At 42.3% G+C, this 23,549-nt stretch overlaps 1 protein-coding gene across 8 annotated transcripts in view; it reads right to left on the reverse strand.

Annotated features, from left to right (window-relative positions):
• Positions 1 to 4,047: 4,047 nt before the first annotated feature.
• The window catches only part of LOC129619641 (uncharacterized), a 179,357-nt gene continuing 159,855 nt past the window's right edge, over positions 4,048 to 23,549 (reverse strand). For 2 of the 8 annotated variants that reach the window (XR_008697994.1, XR_008697989.1), the window contains one exon: positions 19,450 to 20,688. Coding sequence is in view for 1 of the 8 variants with exons in the window: in XM_055534845.1 (XP_055390820.1) it covers positions 13,861 to 13,889; positions 14,387 to 14,509; positions 18,096 to 18,148; positions 20,520 to 20,688 (374 nt within the window). In the remaining 7 variants the exon portion in view is untranslated. Of the gene's footprint in view, positions 4,169 to 8,013; positions 8,071 to 13,673; positions 13,890 to 14,386; positions 14,510 to 17,739; positions 18,149 to 19,449; positions 20,689 to 23,549 lie in introns of those variants that run through there. The other 6 variants (XM_055534845.1, XR_008697990.1, XR_008697991.1 and 3 more) reach the window with 6 other exon arrangements.

Raw genomic sequence — 23,549 nt, forward strand, 5'->3', positions numbered from 1 at the left:
GTTTTGGGAGTTGAAGATTTATTTAATCTCAGCTACTATGACCAACATAGGCTTCCCTGATAGCTCAGTTGGTAAAGAATCTGCCTGCAATGCAAGAGACCCCAGTTCGATTCCTAGGTTGGGAAGATCCACTGGAGAAGGGATAGACTACCCACTCCAGTTTATGGGGGCTTCCCTTGTGGCTCAGCTGGCACAAGGCAATACAAAAGACCTGGGTTTGATCCCTGGGTTGGGAAGATTCCCCAGAGAAGGAAAAGGCTACCCATTCCTATATCTGGCCTGGAGAATTCCATGGACTGCATAGTCCATCAGGCCACAAAGAGTCAGACACGACTGAGTGACTTTCACCACCACCACCATGACCAACATGCAGGAGTATGCATTTCTAGTCTATAAAATATAAGTAATTATCACTCAGATGCCTGGCATGGGAGTACCATAAAATTTTGCCATAGTCTATTTGGAACAGAAAGGGACAAACAATATCTTGGAAAAGATAGGAATAAAATCCTTTCCTACCCATTTTCGCTAAATGAATTTTCATGATAGTGTGGGGAAGGGTAGCCTTTGGGGTAAAACTGAGGAAGCATTCTGATGAAACTTATGTGAATTTTTCTCTCTCTCCATGAGGCTTAAATCCAGACTTTGCTGACATGTGGGCCATTTCATGTAGAATAGCATGTGGCTATTATAATCTTCTCACAAAATCTGCCTAAAAGTGTCATTTGACTTCTTTTGTATTCTTTTAAATTGGTCGTCCCAGTGGCTCAGTGGTAAATAATCCGTCTGCAATGCAGGAGACACAGGAGAGGCAGGTTCAGTCCCCGGGTCAGAAGTATCCCCTGAGGTAGGGGTATTCTACCTCAGGGTAGAATATTAGAGTAGAGGTAGGCAGTATTCTTGCCTGGAGAATCCCACAGACAGAGGAGCCTGGCGGGCTACAGTCCATGGGGTCACAAGAACATGCAGGCAGAGCACAGCCACTAAGGGTCACATACCAAAATGTTTAGAGATAGTTCTTAGTAGCCATGACAAACAGGAATCAGCTAGTCATGGAGGTGAAGGGGTGAGAGCATTTCAGACAGAGCAAAGATGGAGGTGTGGAACCATATAGCCAGCCACACTCCACACAGCAGTGTCAGCTAGAGAGGAGATGGGACTGGAAATAGGTGGGGGCTGATGGAGGACCTTTTATCCCACAGTAAGAAAACTGATGCTGTAGACAAATCATATTGAAGGCTTTAAGAAGTATAGTGAACATCAATCTGTGTTAAAAGAGTTGTAGTCTGTTAGCTGTTTAGAAAATGGAGTTGAAAGGAAATGAAGATTGAATGCCCAAAGCCCACCTAGGAAGCCTGCAAGAGTTCAAGCTAATGAGATCAGGCATAACAGAGACAGACAGATGGGGACAGAATTTTGAAGTACTTATGGATTGACTGGATGTGGTTAGTGAGGGAGAAAGAACTCTCAGGAATTGATCCTCGCTTTTTGGTTAGAAGAACTAAATGGACAGTGTTATCATTGGAATAAAAACTAGAAAAGAAACTACTTTACAGAGAAATAAAGAGTTATTTAGGCTGTGCTGAGTTTGAAGGGCAAATAAGACACACAGCTGCAGGTGCAGGATGAAGAATGTGGACATAAGAAGGGTGTGTCAGTAGCAAGAGTATGAGTCTTAACACCCTCAGGTCTGGTGAGATCAGCCTAGGAGAGTAATAGATGGAGGGGGAAATACTGGCTGATAACAGGAAGCAGAGCCTTGGAGAACAGACACAGAAAGGACTGAGAACCCAGAGGAGAAAGAAATTCCTCTAAAGTATCACAGAATTCAAGTTTTGAAAGTGAGACTTTGAAGAGAATAGAGATCGGCAGAATCCAGGTCGACAGAGGAGCCCAACAGTGTGTGTATGGAAAACACCCATGTGGCAAGCACTGACTTTTCTGAAGAACAACTTCTGACTTTTTAAAGAACAATTTGTGTAAAATGGAGGAGGCAGAGGCCAATGTGCATTGGGAATAGAGTACAAGGCCAGTGAAGGGACAAAGACAACTTTCTCCTACCAGAACGTGAGGACGTGAGTGGGCCTTCATTACTTCTGAGTCCAGCACTCAGTACTCTAAGATCCCAGAGCGGAGGCTGAGCGGAAAGACACGTGGTTGTGGTGCAGGTTGTAGCTGTGGCTGTGGTCTCTTGTCTCCACTTTTACTCCTCACACCCCCAGTAACCTGGACTGTAAGTTCTGTACATCCCACCTTCTGGGAGGCAGCGCATAACATATTTTATCAGCCTACAGGCAGGAAAAAAAAGACCTCTCCACAGCCAAAGGCTCTCGGATTTTGCTGGAGAAATTAAAACTCAATCTCTTTCATAATCACTCATAATCGTATCATTTTGTTTTCCTTCTTTCTTGTGTTTTTTTTTTTATCATTCAGAGAGAGAGAGAGATAGCCTGCCTTTGTGTCTCCTTGGTCCCCTGCAGTCCTTCTGACACCCCTCTCCCAGCTCCACTGGAAAGAAGCTCCAGGATTGCAGGGGTAGTGAATATGTTACTCACCAACTGAGAACTGCACAGTAATGAAGAAATGAATGAATAATGCATCTCTAACACCAGCCTTGCTACACATATTTGCACATCTTTTTCCTTCCAGAGAGCAGGAGTTATCTTATGTTTCCTCCCAGAGAGCAGGAGCTTTTTCCTCCCAGAGAGCAGGAGCTTTTTCCTTCCAGAGAGCAGGAGCTGTCTTATGTTTTGTAGCATTTTTTGCCCCCAACTGTGAACTAGGTAGTTAAGGAATTTTTATCAGTGTTGAATGAATTCACACAGTAGTATGGAAAGCAACAGAGAGTATTATTCACCGTGAGACAAAAATGTATGGAATAAAGATAGCTTCTGCCCTTGAAGAATTGGAAGAATTAAGCTAACACATGTGAAAAAGTTTGGAGAAAATGTTAACACTGATTCTGCCCATACAACTATTCATGGAGGGTTAGAGAGCTGTGTATCCTGGAATTGGCAGGAAAAGTATAGTAAAAGAGATTGACATTTTATTTGTCCCTTTGAGAAGGGGTAAGTTTCAAATAAGTGAAGGGAGTATACATTAAATACCTGGTAGGCATTGACAAATTGCAGGAGGAGCCAGAATTAGTATAGCATACCATGGTGGAGAGGGCAGGGTAGCCTGAGATGAATGGGACAGGAATAGACTGGCAATGGGATAGAGATGAAAGCTCTTTTCTTTTCTGGAATCTCAGTTCAGTTCAGTCCAGTCACTCAGTCATGTCCAATTCTTTGCGACCCCATGGACTGCAGCACGCCAAGCTTCCCTGTCCATCACCAACTCCCAGAACTTGCTCAAACTCATGTCCATCGAGTCAGTGATGCCATCCAACCATCTCATCCTCTGTCGTCCCCTTTTCCTCCTGCCCTCAATCTTTCCCAGCATCAGGGTCTTTGCAAATGAGTCAGTTCTTCATATCAGGTGGCCAAAGTATTGGAGCTTCACCTTCAGCATCAATCCTTCCAACGAATATTCAGGACTAATCTACTTTAGGATGGACTGGTTGGATCTCCTTGCAATCCAAGGGACTCTCAAGAGTCTTCACCAACACCACAGTTCAAAAGCATCAATTCTTCACCACTCAGCTTTCTTTACAGTCCAACTCTCACATCCATTCATGACTACTGGAAAAACCATAGCCTTGACTAGACGGACCTTTGTTGGCAAAGGAATGTCTCTGCTTTTTAATATGCTGTCTAAGTTGATCAAAGTTTTTCTTTCAAGGAGCAGGCGTCTTTTAATTTCATGGCTACAGTCACCATCTGCAGTGATTTGGGAGCCCCAAAAAATAAAGGGAGGACAAGATGACATACTCTCTGTGACTATATTTCAAGCCTGTATTCCCTTCCATTAAACACGCGTAGTGAAAAAATTTTGTACCAACCACTCACCAGTTTGAAATCCCAGTTCTTTCTCAGGGCCATCATGGAGCATTGCAGCTGGCTTGGCTGGGGTCACATGACTCTCCCATTCAAAGTGCTGATGCTGGCAGTGAATCTGATAGGCAGTCTGGGAGAAATATGCAGGAACAGACATTTTTCAGAAACGTTTATTTTCTTCTGGCTCATTAATGATACAACTGATAAAACACACCTGGAAAAGAGAGAAGCTAGAAGAGAACCAATGACATGAAGCTGAGTAAATGGTTGAAAGCATTTAAAGTGAAAACTCTTGCAGTACTGATCACTTCCTATGGACAATAAAATAATATTTATGCAATAACTCTAACATGATTAACTGCACATGAATAAAGGACTCACTAAAAGTCAATGCTCTTTCTCAAGTGTTCTTAAGTAAGAAAAGAAGTCCATTCTGTAATACTGTAAAAAAAAATTCTTAATGATGTTACTTATGGTGGTGATGTGTGTCTGTTCTATTTTGAAGACTCATCTATGAATTCCATTTTGGCAGTCGGTGACAGTTTTAATAGATCATTAGACACAAGAAAATATTTTTCACAGGGTTTTAGTTTGCCATTCTCACCGTAGCCAACAAAGAAATCACTGTCACTCATTTAACAGTGTTCATACATAGTGCTTGGCATATAGTAGGTGCTCTATAAATATTTGTTGAGTTCAATTCTTAGGAGATTTATTTGCTTTGCAGCTAAAAATGTAATATAAAATAATTTCTAAAGAAACATCTTTTTTTCAGATTCTCAAATGCTGCAGTTTAGGATGTGCTTTGATTGCTGTGTTTACAATAACAGCAATGAGATATAATCTCCCCTCTACTAGATTATAAAATCCATTAGAACAGAAATATTGACTGTGTTGTTTTTCTACCTGGGATATAATATATTCTCAACAAATATTTGTTAAGTGAATAAACAAAATTGACTTTGTGACACCTGTGTTTGTATAAGTGAAAGAGAAATTGTAATGTTAACATATGCAGAGAGTCACCTCCAAAACCCTAATTGTCATCATAATTTATTTGAGAGCCCTCTTCTGACTATCCTGCTTAGAATTACCCAATTACAAGGAATGAACAGAATTCGAATCTATCTAATTCTAGATGGACTGCACACAATTCAAAATTTTCAGGAATTGAATGTCAGTTAATTTGTTTTAATTTATCAACCATTAAAACTTAACTTGGTTTGTAAATGTTTTGAAGAAATTCCAAATTAAAAACAAAATTAGCAGCAAGATAAGCATCAGTTCTGATTTGATAATATTCTTATTTAGGCCAAACTTAAATAAGGAGATTATTCTGCTTTATTTTAGCATAAAAACTTGATTCAAGAACTCCTGAATATATCAAGTGAAACTAAAATTCAAACAGAATTAAAATAAAGTGTTTTTCTAAAAGTGTTTCATCACGTCTCTCTCAAAAACTTTTCTTGCACTTGATTTCTAACTTCATAACATTATGATCAGAAAGGGCACTTAATGTGATTTCAATTTTATTAAATTTACCAAGGCTTGCTTTGTATCCTAGCATGTGCTTTATCCTGGAGAATGTTCCATGTGCACTTGAAAAGAATGTGTATTCTGCTGCTTTTGGATGAAATGCTCTATAAATATCAATTAAGTCCATCTGACCTAATGTTTCATTTAAAGCCTGTGTTTCCTGATTGATTTTCTTACTGGATGATTTGTCCATTGATGTAAATTGGGGTGTTAAAGTCCTTCACTATTATTGTGCTTCTATTTCTACTTTTGTCTGTTAACATTTGCTTTATATGTTGCAGTGCTCCTGTGTAGGGTGCATACATATATTTACTTGTTGACTATCCATTATTTATGGCAGCTTGGAAACTTTTTAAAGTTCAGAACAATTCCTTCAGAGAAAGGGATTTGCAGAGAAACAGTGTGTAAAACAGATTGAGTTGCTTGGATTGAAAGTTGTGGGAAGCCACGGTGATCTAGGGAATTCTGCTGTCCACAGAGAGTTGGAGGCCAGAAAGAGCTGGTTTCTAAGCACACAACTCCACTAACTAGACCTTCCAAGCTTCAAAATTCCACCTATAAAATGGAAAATGCTACCTATTGTTGAGTTGTTATGAGAACTAAATGAGCTAACTGATGCACTCGGTGCAGTAAGTTGCAACAAAAGGTCACTGAACAGTATTATGGTAGAAAATATTGGTACTCTGCCACTTCCCCTAGGATGTTCATTCACCATTTTAGTCCATGTCACCCACTACCTCCCCTTCATCAGCCTTTACACTAACTTTGGGGAGAACCCAGGCCAGGACAGGTGAAGTGCCTAAATTGTACATCACCAACTCCTTGCATTCCCATGGCCCTCGCTTGTGACCAACTGATGGGTGCAGGACTATTTCACTATCTTGCCCCCTTCAGGATCAAGCTAAAGCCACCTTTGGAACTCGCCCAAGAAGAGTAGTCCCCTACTTCACATCTCACCCTTCCCTGTTTTGCTGCCCTACTCCCTAACAGGCCTCATAGGTATGCCTCTAGCAAATCATTCACACAGAAACTATCTTCTCAGGGCTTGCCCCTGAGCAATCCATCTAATAGAGGTCAATAAATGCTGATGAGAATGATATACAAGGTACTGGATCATAATCCCAATTTCATTTTCAAACACCCAGCCCCATTACTACATCCTCAATATGGTTTCTCTAATTCTGCCCCCAGAGGAGCCATGGGGCTGCCAAGGCACCATGAATGTGCATGCCTCCCTCATTTATGTTTAGAACACCTTTCCCTATGAGAAACACCACTCATGCTTCAGGACCTAATTCAAACATCCAGTCTTCTGTGATATACCCTGAAATCCCAGCAGAAATACCTGCTCTGTGAGTGTCCTTAAATTTTTCATCTATATCTCTTATAAAATATGCCATACTGTATTATGAGAACAGTGAGCTGATCCTAAGTACCTTTGCATGTCACCCAGTTCCTCTCCAGCCATTCTTCACCATCATCCTAATCATGTACATGTCCAAAACCCTTTCCCCAAATCCTTAGAACCAGATGAGCTTTGGAACTCAAAACCTCCCAAGCTTTGAATATTATTACTGACCATGTACCACACCTTACAGAACACTTTTGGTAGGTTCTGGGGTAACACTCCCAAGCTGAATATAGTGCCATTTCATCCATGAGAGAAATGCATATTCACACAAAATGAGATAAATAACAAATTCATATAACCTCACATCCATTCGGGTTAGGTTTTGCCACTAAATGAATTCAGCCTTTTTCGAGTTTTTTGAGTTGCAAATTTATAAATAAAAGGTTGTAGACTTTTAATAGAAGTTCAATATGTGTTTATTGAACTGGACTCCAGAAAACATCCTCTCATTGTGGTTTAATTTTTTTTTTTGCTTAAAACTATTAATATTAGCTTTTCCAAAGTCCCTAGATACAACTGCTTTTACCAGAAGCCACAATGAACTGCCCAAATCGCCAGATTTCCTTTCCCATTTCCTGGAGAAATAGATTATGTTATTTTGCTCCTGATCTGAATGTCAGACTGTGTAAAGTCAGGTCTTCTATTATAGATAGATATATAAAAATTGCAGAGCCTGGAATACTACTAATTTGAATACCAAATCTGAGGCTAGCAAATCACTTAAACACAGCTTTCCTTGGTTTGCACTTGGCTATTAATAATCTCACAGACATGAAAACCAAATCCCCCCAAAAGGTGTAATACTATTTGAAGACTGGAAGCATCTTAAAGGGTACCTTTTAACCTTTTCACTTTATAGATGGTGAAACCAAGGCTCAGAGAGGTTAACTGACTTTCTTAGATTCACACAGTAGGTTAGTAGCAAAACTGAAGATAGAATCAAGATCTCTGGGATGAGTTTTTTTTTCCTCCATGCTATCTTGCCTTAATAAGAGTTCTTCTAACCCTGATCCTTTAAGCCTACTATTCTAAAGGCACAGCTATCCCATTCTGTTCTCTGAGTAACTGTATTGGATGCATGATGCCCTTCCATTCTGCATACCAAGACTGTTGTTTGAAAATGGTGATAACATCAGCTTCCACTTTGCTGAGTCTACCTAATATGTCAAGGTGTGCACTCAGAGCCTAAAAAAAGGAAGATAAAAATGGAAGATAACATTAGTAAAGGTAATTATGGTTCTAATAAACATACATTAAAAGCTTAAAAAGTTATTTTTAAAAATATTCTTAGATTTTTTTAAAAACTGTATTTATAGTAAATTAAAATGTATTAGGCTTAGTCATCAAATTCTCAATATAAAATGATTCCAGAGTTCAAGACCTTGATAACCACTTTATTGAAATACTGTCACTCATTTAAATGCTACACATGTTTTAATTTGCTGGCTCTGTAGTGTCACTTAAATAGGGATTTTGGATTAAATTCTAATCATGGAATTTAAACACGAAAATATCAGTTCAAGGAAATAGCTATTTGTAATGTGTACAACATGACACTTGAACATGATCTTAAATATTATTACCTTATGTAAAGAGGTACAAGTAATTCCCTCAAGCATCAGGTAGCATTAAACTTCAGAAAGAGGTAGAAATCTTAAGCTAAGTTTCATCTATAGAAAAAACTTAAGTTGAATGAAGAAAAAAAAAAACTCTGCATCTCTGTTTCCTTTCACATCACATATCCAGAGAAGATTTCCATCTCCACTGGCTACCTTCTTCCTTTCTACTTCAAGAAAAGTGAAGAGAAAAAGATAGACTACAAAAGTATACTTGTGGGTCTACACCTGCCCAGAGAATGTGAATACAGAGGAGATGTGAAAATACGGAAATGAAGACTTTAAAACATCAGTTTCCCTCTGACTTAGGCCATTTGAACTACAAAAGATAATCTAAAATATTCTCCCATTAGTTCTTTCCTTTAGAAGAAACCACTGGTTCTCTTCAGTGAAATGTGTGAACCCCTCCAACATGTCAAAGTTACTTTTGATTGGAAGTAAAATCAACTATTAGCCATCCTGAGGCACCCGGTTAAAATATCCTATCACCAAACCACTGATAACAGGTTTAGTACCTCTCAGAACTAATGAAGCAGAGCTACAAATGGATATCATATATACATTTGAAAGAAAATCCTACAAGAATCCAAGAAGTGAGACCCTGCTTCACTGAGCCTCCTATGGGCAAGAAGGAATCGTCACACTGATTCTTCCGTGGACCATGCCAAGTCTCATTTGGGTTTAGCAGCATGCTTCATTTCACTAATGACAAAATTTCCCAACCAATATATTTAGAACAGCCTAGTCACTGAGTACTCTTAATTAATGAGAGATTCAAAGCTAATTCCACCACCACCTAGGTTTAATTTTCTATTCCCCTGTTTCTATTCGTTTGAAAGCATAATATCTCTTTGAAATGTTTGCCCAAAAGTAAGATATTTTAAGTTTTTGTCTTCAAAATAGCGAGTGGCACACAGCCCATGGCTGTAAACTACTGTCTACCCACTCACTCACATGTGCACATATGCACTTCTAGCATTTCTATAATCACTATGTGAAGTGATTTATTCTATTGATTATAAGAATAAGCAGTGCAAAGTGAGAGGTACCTTGAAGTGTCAGGTGGGCAAAAGATTATGTGAAGGGAATATCTGAATAAAATCAAATGCAAGGATTTTTGTTCTGTATTGTTTTTACACTCCCTTATCTTTACTACCTAGGATAGTACCCAGTACATACTAGGCACTATGTAAAAACTTATTTTTATTTATTTATTTAGCTGCATCAGGTCTTACTTGTGACACAGGATCCTAGTTATATCATGTGGGATCTTTTGTTGCAGTGCACACTCTCTAGTTGTGGCTCATGGGATCAGTAGTTCATGGGCTCAGTATATGTAGTGTATGGGCTTAGTTGCTCCACAGCATGTGGGATGTTAATTCCCTAACCAGGGATCAAACCTGTGTCCCCCACATTGCAAGATGGAATCTTAACCACTGGACTACCAGAGAAGTCCTTGTAATAAAATTTACTGAATGGGAAAAAAAACCAAAAACATTTAATGAATAACTGTCTTATGTTTTGGTTCACACATTTGCCACATGGTCCCAAGAATTGCCTTTGAAACTCTATTAACTTCTCTTCAGGTCACACTCAGGGAAGCATCAACCCCACAGGATGGTCCCAGGGAGCACCCATCTCCAAATCACCTCTAGCATCATCTCAACATGAAACATCTGCTGACCCAAAATAAGCATGGCCCTCAGGATACTTTGCAGGTTTTCACAAAAGCATCTCCCATTTCAATCAGGATACTACTGTCAACTGAAAAAAATACACTCAATCTAAAAGTTGAGAGTTAGGTTTATTAGGTGGGAATCATAAAGACTCTGGGCCCAGGAGAGCTGTCTCCAAAGTAGGGGCTGGGGGGTGGGGGTGGATGGGTAGGAGCCAGGCTATACACAAGTTTGCAGCAAGGGGCAGGTAATCTGAATATTAAAAGATTACTGTTAATTAAGGAAAACCAGATTCATTCTTTCTCTGTCTCTCTCACATGAAGAGATTTAGCACTTTATTATGTATGGCATTTTCTATGCAAGCATCTGGGCTTACTGAAATTATTTCTTTCATATGAATCTCAGCTATCTGGGGCCAAATTCTGCTTTTTGATTGCTCACATCCTAATTCCTCATTTACTGTAAGGGGTGGTGGATGTGGCAGATGACTGCCTCTTGTTCTTCTCACATAAAGTGTTCTTTAGCACTTAACAGGGAGGAAGCGGCTGACTGCTTGCCAAATAGCTGGTATTGTTTTACCTGGGTTCATGAATCTGCATTTGGAAGGCTGAAATCCCAGATGGGGCTGTGACATGATTGTTTACTGGTAGAGCAGGAAACATTTCATCTCACAGAAATTTCCATTTCACACTACTTAGAAGTCACCATTTTATACCCATGTGAACAATTGAGATTTGATGTGTAGCACCCTGGGCTCAATTAGGAGATAGAAACCACAAAGTAGGTTAAACAGAGGAAGATGAACAAAAAGTAAAAGCCATGATAAATGGTAAAATATAGTAAAACTTTACATGATGCAACATGGTTGAGAGAGAATACTCAAAGAAGAATGAACTAGGGCATGGGGTCCCCTTACCAAGGCTGGGGATCGGTCCCCAGGGGAAAAGGCAAATTTCAGTCCAAAGTGTTGGGGGAGTGTGTAATTTCCTCAGTTCTGCCTCACCGCAGCAAAGATTTGACATGGTGGACCAGTGTTACAGCTCAGTTTTATCGGCAAGCAAAGGATAGTCTACCCTCGAAGTGTGAGGGCAAGCTGACCCCAAAGGGAGAAAGCCTCAATCTGTCCTGGCTTTATCTTTTCATACATTTAGTCTCCTCCCTGCTGAGCCTGCCTTTTGCAAATTGGGCTAGCCAAGAAGGGGACGTGTTTGTTTCACCTGAATTTCTCACTCTTGTCCACGGATTTTCTTTTGTTCCATTTTCACAGGACTTTCCCTTTCCTTGTCTTTTAGCCACTGCCATTTTGGACTTCTTCTTCCTATTCTAAGTACCTAAAATTCCCCCCTCAAGAAATGGGAGGCCCAAATCTTTGGGAATAGGGCCATCGAGGTATCTCTGGCTACTTCCTGCTGTGCTGGGCCTGGGATGGGCATTGGGCCTTCCCTTCTTGCTAGTCTCAAGCCTCAGAGTCCTTATAGCTGTGTCCCTCTAAGGGTGAGTGATGTTTTCCATGGTTGGGTATGGTTTTATATATCCTCGTTGAACTGGCACTACATGTTGTAGCTTGTTGACCTGGGCAGAGACAAATTGGGTTAGACAATTGATAATACATGGAGCAATCATAAGCAGCATAAATATGATGATAACAGGGATTAGTAGGGGGCATTAGCCAACTCCAAATTCTCCTTCATCAGGAGAAGGATCCCCCAAAGAGAGATTATAGACACCCCAAGAACTCTCCAGCTCGTTCTTTGAGATCCCGTAGGATCTGAATGTTTTTCTTGAGGACTGTGAGACTTTCTTTAACTTGGCTGGAGGTATTTACCCAGAAACAACACATCTCTTTCAAGACGGCTCAAGTTCCTCCTTGTTCAGGGATCAAGAGCTCTATCTCCTGTCTATTTTGGAGTACAACCCCTGCCAAGCTGTGTTGGCTCTTTATAGCTATCCTGAGACTCTTCCCCAGAAACTTACTTTTGGGGTGTTCATTAGAGTGACACTCATTTGTAGTCTTGAATAGTTATCTGAGATCTCCCAGGGCTCACAGGTGTATTGAGCGTCCTCTTCTGCTTTCTTCCATGGCTTGACATGTGCATAGTGTATCCAGGAGTCATGTCCTGGTATCTTAACTGCTGTGGGGGTAGAAAGTATTACAGGGTAGGGGTCCTTCCATGTGGGCTGAAGTTGACCCTTTGAGGACCCATCTTTCCAGACTGTAATTAGAACTGGGGTCCCTGGAGCATATAGTGGTGACTCTTTAGAATCTTTTGGGTCCTGGTTGACACCCCACAAGCATATATCCTGTTGGAATTGCCCAGTGGCCATGGTATAAGACCAGAGGGTCTGAGCCTCTGGATCTAGGAAGAGGTCATTGGCATAAACAAAAGGTCTCCCATATAGCATCTCATAAGGACTAAGACCAACCCGTTCCTTAGGGGCAATACGGGTGCAGAGGAGAGCTGTTGGAAAAGCCTCCTTCCATCTGAGGGAGGTCTCCTGGGTTATCTTTTTAATCACTGATTTTAAGAATTGGTTGGCTCTTTCTAGTTTTCCTGAAGACTGAGGCCTCCAGGCACAATGGAGATAATAAGGAATGTCCAATGCTTTAGAGAGCCCTTGGGTGACCTTAGAAGTAAATGATGTCCCATTGTCACTTTGGAATGACCTGGGCAGACCAAATCTCAGAATGATTTCATGGAGCAGCTTTTTTTAGCACCTCCTCAGCCTTCTCAGTCCGGGTGGAAAAGTCTTCAATCCATTCTGTGAATGTAACTATCATGACTAGTAGGTATTAATATCCTTGAGAAATTGGCATCTGGGTGAAGTCCATCTGCCAGTCCTCTCCTGGATAGGTCCCACACATTGGCTGGGCTGGGCCAGCTGGGGTCTTCAAGCTCCTTGGGGGTTGTTTAATTGGCAAGTGGGACAAGAGGAGACCACTTGCCTTATAGTCGTTTGGAGGCCTGTTCCTCTGAAGGACCCTTCTAGTAATCTTTGGAGGGCCTTCTCCCCTAAATGAGTGGTACATGTAAGGAGTTAACCAACTTCAACTGGAGGGTCCCAGGCAGAAAAAGGAGTCCCTCCTCTTGGAACCACCCCACATGATCTTTTTAAAAGCCCTCACTCTTACCTTCAAGAGTTTCACCTTCAGTATATGAAGGAGTTTCTGGCAAATTAGTCTGTGGAACTAAGGTGGCAACCCTTATTAGATCATTGTTATGTAATGCAGCTCCCTTAGCTGCTTGGTCAGCTGATTGGTTCCCTCGTGCCACTTCCATGCTCCCTTTTGGTGTCCTTTACAATGGGAGACTGATACCTCAGCGGGCAGATGAACTACCTCCAAGAGCCTAAGGATTTGATCACCATACTTGATTGGGGAACCTCAGGTGGTCAACTGGCCCCTTTCTTTCCAAATAGAAGCATGTGCATGTAGCACCAGAAAGGCATATTTGGAGTCAGTGTAAATGGCTACTCTTTTTCTGTTTCTCACCTCTAAAGCTCAAGTCAGGGCTATGAGTCCAGCCAACTGGGCTGAAGTACCTGGTGGCAGAGATTCAGCCTTTATGGTCTTGAAATTGGAGACTACTGCATATCTAGCTCTTCTTTTTCCATCCAAAACAAAGCTGCTTCCATCAGTGTACCAGATTTCCTCAGGATTGGTCAGAGGATCTTCTGACAGTACCTCAGGGTTCTGTCCAGTGGTCTAAAGTTTCTAGGAAAGAGAAATGGGGAGAGAGCCATGGAGGGAAGGCAGGAGGGTAGATGGATTAAAAAACCTCACAAGGGGATAAAGTCAGGCCTGGATTTTCCACCAGCACTACTTGATATCTGAGGATCCTTTGATGAGACATCCATAAATAGCCTCTATGATTCAGAAGTTGTTTCACTTGGTGGCTGGTAAAAATAGTTAGTTTGCCACCAAGAGAGAGTTTTAAAGCATCTTCTATCAGGACTGCAATAGCTGCAAGATTTCAAAGGCAGGGAAAGATCTCTTCCCAATAAAGGGAGTAGGATACTCAGGCACCACAAGAAACTGGTGGGGAAATATTTGTCCATCCCAGCAACAAAGAAGGGCTCAGGTGAATCTTTTTGTGATTGTTTTTCCTGTAGCACCCAAAATGCCACAGGTTTGGGAGGAGAAGGCTCCAGAGTAGGAGGCCGGGACAGAGCAGGTAGCCCCTATGTCAACTAAGAAATTCTCGGACCTACCTGCCACATTCAGTGCCACGTGATGGTTATCTGTGACAGGTGGGCTGGCTGGAGGGGCCGTTTCAATCCTGTTGAACCGTCGTGAGGAAAAGCTTGGCACTTGACCTTGAGACTCTTGGGTCCCTAGGGCAGAGCACCACCCAATGTCCCAGTTGATGGCATTTATAGCAAACCATTTTAGGAGACTTGCCACAGTTTGGACTCTCTTTGGACCAATGTCCTGTCTACAGATTAGGCATTTGCCTGGTGCCTTGTCCTTCAAGAACTCGGGGTTTGCCATAGGGCTTCCTTGAAGGGCAGCCAGCATCTGGGCATGCCTTCTTTCCTTCTCTCCCTTTCCTGGGCCTTGGCCTCCCTCTCCTGTTCTGTTATAAAAGGTATTGGTGGCTGTCTGGACCATCTCATCTAAAGGGGCAGCAGGGTCCTGCTGCTGTAGCTGTTGTAACTTTATCCTGATGTCTGATGCCCATTGGGACAGGAATTTGTCCTTTAAAATCACCTGACCCTCGTAAGAGTCTAAGTACAGATTGGTAAACTTTTGGAGGGCCTCTTTTAGCCTTTCTAGAAAGGCGATGGGGTTCTTGTTGGGCTCCTGAGTTGTTGCTGAGACCAGGCACAGTTGCACAAGTAATAGGTTTCCTTCTATTTCCATGGGTGGACTTCCTTAGGGGTGAGTCTTTCTGAAGCTTATCTTAGCCAGTACTGTTGCAACCTGAGAGCAGGGCATCCCTGGGTCAGGATGCAGATCCCCAGGCAGGCTGAGGTATGACAATCTCCTCAAGATCAAATCCCAGGCAGGTTGAGGCATGTCAGCCTTCCAAGAACTGGGTCCCTGGGCAGGTCAAAGCATATCGACCTCCTGGGACCCCTGGACTGGCAGATCCCCGAGCAGGTTGAGGTGTGACAACCTCCTGAGGACAAGATGCCTAGGCAGGTCAAGGTCAAGGTAGGTCGGACCTCCTGGGACCCGCAGGCTGGAGTTCAGCATCCCCAAGGTCTCCAGCATGATTAGTGCTGGGTCGGATTAAGGGGTTGTAATCTTAGCTCATTGCCAGTTTGTCCACTGTATATGGGAATAGATACCATGATGTAAAGCAACCCAAGCCTGTCTCTGAGACTGGAAACCTGGCAAAATAGCCATAAGCCTTATCCTCTTATTGCTCTGAGGGAATGTAAGTCACTGATTTCCTTCCTTAGTCCTCCATAAGAGCAGTTTAGGTGTTTCCAATGGCAAATATTTTATTGTCATAGACCCTCTTTAAGTAATAACAGAAGTAATGACAAAGGAGTGGGTTATCTGGTCCTGTTAGGGGCATTAGGAGTATTTTAATAATAAGCTGGGTGGAGTGATGTTGCCTATGAAAGGGGCAGGGTCCTGATTGTAGGAGTTATTAAGTGGCTTAAGGACAAAATGATAAGAGGTAACAGACCAGGTATTCCATAAAAGTGGAGTGGAGATTTGATCTGGGGGTATGTTTGTAGCTTTAGGAGAAGGGAGGTAAGGGTTTGGGTGCAAATGGCCTGCAGGGCTAACTTCCAAAGTGGCAAACATTGTCTCTGGAATCCCAGTTGCCCTTGAAGGGATGCCACCAACAGATGGACTTCTGGCAGGCATTGTGTGCCTGTCAGCCGTCCTAGCGGGTCCACTGAGAGGTGCTGTTGTCGCACACGCTGTGGATGAAGGCCTAAATCTCTAGAGGGATTGGGTATTATACAGTATTCCACCCCTCCACCCCCACCCCATGGAAGGACCAGCTACATTCTGGTTGTCCCTCCAGAAGACTGTAGAGGCAACACTGTGGGCCCGGACGGACCTCAGGAAGAGAGCATGAAACAGAATGGAAGGGGGCAGGGTGCAACGTTTGAAAGAATGACATAGCCCAAGGGCATATCATAAACTGATTAAAATCAAATGGGTCCAAGATGGCAGACAAGCCAAATTCAACTAAACCTTGATCCTCAGTCTGCAAGCTAAATGATACACCAAGAGGAGCCATGACATTTCCAAGGCACTATGAAAAGACCAAGGAGTAGGTGATTCCCCACAATTGTTGGAATGATCCTCCCATTCATGAGCATATGAAATCACCCAGCTCACAGAAACTAACCACACATTTCATAGCTGCCACATTCACCCTCTGTGATGGCACACACTCTGTGGACTGTGCTTCTCTCTGAATCTGAACAAATCTACCTCTTGCCGATTGCTATGTCTCTCACTGAATTCTTTCTGCAATGAGAAATCAAGAACCTGAGCTTCATTAGGCCCTGAAACCAGACACTGTAGGTTTTGGCCAGGCTCAAGTACCAGTCAGACACAACTAAGTGACTAAACACAGCACAGAGGCCCCGCCACGTGGGTTCGAGTCCCAGTCTTAAGTAAACAGTTTCAAGCACAACTTTTGGAAATGGAAAGATGATGACCTGCCCAATACTTTGTAAACAGTGGCATAGACGGAGAGAGGAGTTGAAAGACGGGAGGAAAAAGCAGTGGTAAAAATGTGCCAAGGAACCCCTTGCATAACTTTCCAGAAAAACTGCTAAATTCCTGACCTCTGCCCACAGTTTTCATTGGCCTGATCCTTGGCACAAAGGAGATTAAGGACAGATGAATCCTCACCCACTTGGGCAACAGCTACTAGGATGCAGCAGATAGTGGAGCCTTCCAGACATGCTGGGGAGTAGCCCCTGCCAGAGTCCCTCAGTTGCACCCACTGCCACTGTTCACCTGTTTGCAGGAGGTTCGAGGAAATAAGAAATGAGAGATTGGAAAGGAATTAAGATTCAGTTAGCCATGTGTCCTTCCAGACATAGGGGTGAGGACCTCTTACCTTAACCGGAAGTCTTCTGGATTCTGAGACTGAGCTGCATGAGCTTTCTGCTGAGTTTGTTTTTGCTATGCCAGTTTACAGCCTGCTGGGCTTCTCATCACTTCCACTGCACTAGGTTTCCTTCATGTTTGGCTTCCACCATGTGAGCTTTCACCAAGTTGGACTTCTGCTGTGCTTAGTCTCTGCCTCACTGGGGCCAAGCTGAGGTTGTTTCAACCAGGTTAAATACAAATCACGGCACCAGATATGCTGGGGGAGTGTGTCATTTCCTCTGTGTCACCGCAGCAAAGATTTGAAATGGCAGACCAGTGTTACAGATCAGTTACAGCTCAGTTTTATTCGGCAAGCAAAGGATAGTACACCATTGAGGCACGAGGGCGTGCTGAACCCAAAGGGAGAGAGGCTCAATCTGTCTTGGCTTCTTCTTTTTATCAATTTGTCTCCTCCCTCCTGAGCCTGCCCTATGCAAATTGGGCTAGCCAAGAAGGGGACATGTTTGTTCCACCTGAAGTTCTCACTCTGGTCCACGGATTTTCTTTTGTTCCATTTTTGTGGGCTTTTCCATTTCTCTGCCTTTTAACCACCACCATTTTGGACTCCTTTTTCCTATTCTAACTACTTAACATTCCCCCCTCAAAAGATGGGAGGCCCAGTTCTTTGGGAATAGGGGTGTCGAGGTATCTCTGGTTACTTCCTGTGAACTGGGACTGCTGTAAGGTGGCTGAGGATTCTGGGCCCATGGCTGGGGCAGAATGCCACTAAATGTTTGCCTTCTGATACTACTGAGTCCACTCACTCCCTCCATATGTCACAATAGGAAACAGCAGGAGAGCCCCTCCTTTGCAGGGTCCCTCCAGAGCCCTTTCCATCATACTCACTGTGAAGAAGAGATGCCTTATCACATGGCACATATGGAAGGGTAAATCTGGAGCTGAAAGGCAATAAATGAATAATGGTACAGATCAATATGTCAAAAAAATACCACTGTGTGCTTGTTTCCATGCGTGGGCCAGTTGACATGTAGCAACATAGCTCCCACTTATTGAACACAATGCAAACCCATAGAACTGTCTCTCAGAGTAGACATCTCCCTAGAGGTTGCCTGAAGTGAACTCTCAAACTGGAGGCAGTGTGAAACTTATAGCCAAATCAGGTTTGGGAACAGATTTCTCCTGAAATATATCCAGACAGATCCCTAAAACAATCACTTGTCCTAAATAGCAACAAGACCTTTCCAAGTATAATGATTATAGTTGTCAGAGAGAATCAATCCATCTCCATTCATGTGAATGTAACTCTATGCCCATCATGAAACTGTCAAGAAAACATTGTTATTTACTTTACTGTCTAAAATTACACAGTATTTCAATAACTTGATTTTGTTTCTCACCGATTAAATTCTCACACATATCGTACCAAACTATTAGTACTTGCTACATCCACTACAGTGAAAAGACCACCACTCTTTGTTGTGACCCTATGTCAAAGATCCTTTGGTTCTCAGACATATGGGAAGTATACATACCTCCGATGACAAAAAGCATTACAATCGTTTAAGTATTAGCAATAAGAAAGAAACCTTTCAGGTTGTTTTGTGACTGTAGAGACTGTGGGAGAATCTAGGAGGTGACAGTCATAAAACCTATTAAGGGGACTTCCCTGGAAGTCCAGTGGTTGAGACTTCGCCTTCCAATGCAGGGGGTGCAAGCTCAATCTCTGGTTAGGGAGCTAAGACCCCACATGCTTTGTAGCCAAAAAACCAAAGCATAAAACAGAAGCAATATTTTAACAAATTCAATAAAGACTTTAAAAAGGATCCACAGCAAAAAAAATCTTTAAAACAAACAAAAAACCTGTTAAATATTGTTATCTGACATGACCTGAGAAAAGAACTCTGATAAAACTTATGGAAATGTTAGAGTATTGGTGAAGTCTTTCTCCCCCAAAAGTGAATAGCATCTTTACAGAAAATAATTAGTTAATAAAAAGTAGGCTCCCATCTTGAATTTTCTGAACTAATCCTGATTATAGCAATCTCCCTCAAGTATCCCCTTAGTGCATTTTTAAATGTATTTGTTTTAAAATAATTTTCATCTAGATTAGCCACGCATGGTTTGTGGAGGAAGGTTTGAATTCCTCTTGAAAAGAGATTTGATAAATTGCTTTTTACTGCCTAGGGAAGGTATGAAAAAACTTGGTGAAAGTTAATCAATAAACACGGTGAAAGTTAAATTATAGTCTCAGTTTGTAAATTTTTGAAAGGCACTCTAGTGGTAGAAAGTGAGGAGGAACTAAAGACTCTCTTGATAAAGATGAAATAGGAGAGTGCGGAGAGTGAAAAAGCTGGCTTAACACTCAACATTCGAAAAACTAAGGTTGTGGCATCCAGTCCCATCACTTCATGGCAAATAGAGGCGAAAAAGAAATGGAAACAGTGACAGACTTTATTCCTGGTAAGAATTCGAGACTTTCATATAAAGAATTGTTGATTTTTTAATCCCATTCATAAAGATTCAGAAGACAAAAAATTAGACCAAAATTGGTAAAAAGAACATTGAGAATGACTAGAAATGTTTCAGTTGATACCTCCTACAGCTAAAGTGCCCACAGCCCTGCTATCACTCCAAATGTCCTTAATATGAAAAAGTGTTCTGTAAATGCATACACCAGAGACATAGTGCGAACAAGAAGCAGGATCCCAGGTAGTCCTTTGTTTTCCAATAAATGAAGGCTGAGGCCCTCTTGCTGCCAATGCTTTGCCTCAAACGGCTTTGGCAGCACCAAGCACTGTCCCAGAGGCATCCTGGAGTGTCTGATCCGGACAGCAGGAGCAGAACCAGAGGACCCCAGAGGCTACCAGGAAGGCTGGCCCATCCACCATGCTCCATCCCAGCTCCCTCCTTCCTCTCTGAAAGTCAGGGCTGCACTGAGCTCCACTGGACACAACCCTGAGCACTTGTACCAGAGCTAATACACGTCCCTCAGCGGCACAGCCCTGGGATCATCCTCAGATGACCAGCACAATTTCCTTCTCCACTCCCAAACCCTGAAGATCTGTAAGACACTCAGTGCAAACAAAGGGAGACTTTCCTTGAGGGAGATGGTACTCCATTCCCACAGTGCATCTGTCCACCAATGCTACAGCCAAACATCAGCAGGACTAGGGGGTCCTTCACGGTCACCGACTGCCCAGGACCGGGGAGGCTCTGAGGTGCCTTTCCATCCTGACTGGGGAACACACCAGAGCTTTTCTTTCTTGGCTTACTTTTAAGCACCTAAATGTGGTTCAGTAAGTACGAGACCTGAAGCCAGGCACCAGATTACAGTGCCTTTCCCAAAGGTCTTCTTCCTGTGCGTGTGGAAGTGAGGGTGAGGTTGAGCTGTCAGGTTTGTGTCGATTCCACTGCCTCTGGAGGCATCGGCCTGTCTCGCACAGCCCCGCGACCTTCTTCTGGCTGCCAGACTCTTTTCCTGTCACAGAAGTTTGAAGCACACAACCACATATAAAGGCTGAGTCTCAGAGAGGTACAGAAATGTCAATTTACATTTCAAAGGCATTTTTATCTGTTTCAGGGAGACATATCATCTGTTCATTAAACATCCACCTACCACCAGCTCTGAAGCAGAATGGACCTTGATCCACCTCTCACAGATTTCTCGAGAGTTTTAAACCCCTCCCCTAATCTCAGGCTGGTTCACATCTAACTGCTAAACTTTTTAGCTGAGTATTCAGAAGTAATCACCACTTCATTTGATCTTTTAAATAGAGGAAGGTATTTTTCCTCTTCATGCCTTTAATCTTTTCCTTATTAACAAAAAAGGCCTTAGGTCAGAAAGTAGGCAGCGATATGAAGGGAATTACTAATCTCTTTGGAACAAAGCTCTGTACAAACATAAGGCGTTATTGCATCTGACCCTTCTAAAACTAAGCTTCCTGCCCTTTACAAAACTTTCACCTGTGTTAGGGCTTTATAAACCATTGAAAACACCCATATTTGTGTCTTCCTAAGTACTTCCTACATATCTCTTTAGTATTATAAGACTTTATAGTGGCGTGGAAACAGATTGAAAGTGAAAGTGAAAGTCGCTCAGTGTGTCTGACCCATGGACCTATAGTCCATGGAATTCTCTAGGCCAGAATACTAGAGTGGGTAGCCTTTCCCTTCTCCAAGGTATCTTCCCAACCCAGGGATTGAACCCAGTGGAAACATTACCTGGGTTCATATGCCAGCTCTGGTAATTTCTAGATGTCTTAACCTTTCTGTGCCTCAGTCTGCTTATCTGTAAAATGGTCATATAATAGTGCTTTTTCTAATAACACTGTTTGCAGAATGAGTTTAATATATGTAAAGTATTAGAACAATCACTAGTGCAGGTTTGGGTTCTATAATGTCAGCTATAATTTCATGAAACAATCTAAAATGATACACCCTAAAAATTTTTAATGAGGTTAAACTCTGAATTTTCACTCTTGTCACTGACCAGGTACACTTGCCAAAAGTGAAGCAAGCCAAATACTGAGATGCCAAGGACTGTAGAAAAAGTTTGTTCAGATGTCAGCCAAGTGAGGAGATGGCAGACCAAGTCTCAGCATCCCTAAAAGCTTAGGGATTAGAATATTTATGAAATAAAAAAGCAGGTGGTCTGAGGCCTGAAGAAAGATGCTTGAAATCAAGAAAAGGGTGAAATAATGAGCATTCTGAATGGTGTAGCTGAGTTACATGCATCTTCATGTTCAGAAAATGGCAGTGTTAACATGAGCTGAGGCTGGAGGTTTTGGACCCCTGAAGTCAAAAGGTCAGCCACTGGACACTTGCACGGGTCCAGTTGAATGGTCTGACTGGTTTGACCCATCTGACCAGTTTGGGCAAGACCAGCTCCATGTTTCAGAAAAACAAATTAATCATAGCATCTATATATCAGAAGTGTTACCTCTGGGGGATGGTTAAAGGAGTCTTGTGATATATTGTCTAAGCTACATGAAACCAGGAGGGTATGAAATTTGCAAGCACAATTAAGGTGAGCTTGATTGGTGAGGGCAGGTTCCAGGATATTATTTATTAAGCAAGTTATGGTTTAAGGAATCTAACTGATGACTGCCCTCGGCTTCTCTCTCTTTGAAGTCATGCGCCATCGGATGTGTCTGCCTCAGCAATAAGCTCCGAGTCTGTCACCTTGAAGAAACACTTTAATGCTTTCTTAAGTTTTCGTGTTTTAGCCTGTAGAATAGAAATAATCATGATGTTTATCTCACAGGATTATTGTCCAGCAAATGAGGCAGACCTGTGTGGTGAGATTCTGAGGCCAAGAGAACAATGCCTGATAAGTGGAGTCAGGTAACGTGGAACAGACACAGAGGCTCTGGGCAAGGCCACAGTATGAATGATCAGGTACACAGGGTCCAGCCTGGGATCCCCAAAAGGCAGACACAGGAATGGCTGGGAAATCAACATAGCTCAGAGAGGAACCAAATACAGGAGTAAAAATAATTAACATATTGGAGCTGGGAAAGGAAAATCAGAATGGTGTTGGTATTGTTAAGAGAGCTCTCTACAAAAGAGCTGGGGGGGAAGCCACTGCAGAAGTGGAACTTATGTGTGACTCAGCCTGATGGAATCAGAACTTGTAACCACTTACTATCTTAACACAGGCATCCAGAATATTTGCACAGTGTTGCAGAAACTCAAGATACTTATCAGTCCCTTACCCTAGATAACTGGGAACAGCCTGTCTCTTAAAGGCAGATATTTCTTTTTCCACATCAGTGTTTAAGTGCTAAGTCACTTCAGTCATGTCTCATTCTTTGCAACCCTATGGACTGTAGCTCACCAGGATCCTCTGTCCATGGGATTTTCCCAGGCAAGAATACTGGGTGGTTTGCCTTACCCTCCTGCAGGGGATCTTCCCAACCCAGGGATTGAACCTGCATCTCTGAAGTCTCTTGCACTGGCAGATGGGTTCTTTACCACTAGCACCACTTGCAAGACAACTTTAACAACCTTGCATTGCCTTTATAAGCTCAATAGGCTCTCTAGGGAAGGGAGAAAGATTGAGACATTAGGGCTTCCCACGGGGAGAGGGTGAAGGCGAAGTTTGGATAGAGAGCAAGATGTCAAGATGAACTGACACTCTTCTGTTTGCATTAATGACAACAACAACAAAAATTAGAAGTTTTTATTTCTTTGTTTATGTAGTTATATATATATTGGAAGGACTGATGCTGAAGCTGAAACTCCAATTCTTTGGCCAGCTGATGCAAAGAACTGATTCATTGGAAAAGACCTTGATGCTGGGAAAGACTGAAGGCAGGAGGAGAAGGGGATGACAGAGGA

The sequence above is a fragment of the Bubalus kerabau genome, chromosome 9 (assembly GCF_029407905.1).
Source record: "Bubalus kerabau isolate K-KA32 ecotype Philippines breed swamp buffalo chromosome 9, PCC_UOA_SB_1v2, whole genome shotgun sequence".
NCBI classification, from domain to species: Eukaryota; Metazoa; Chordata; class Mammalia; order Artiodactyla; family Bovidae; genus Bubalus; species Bubalus kerabau.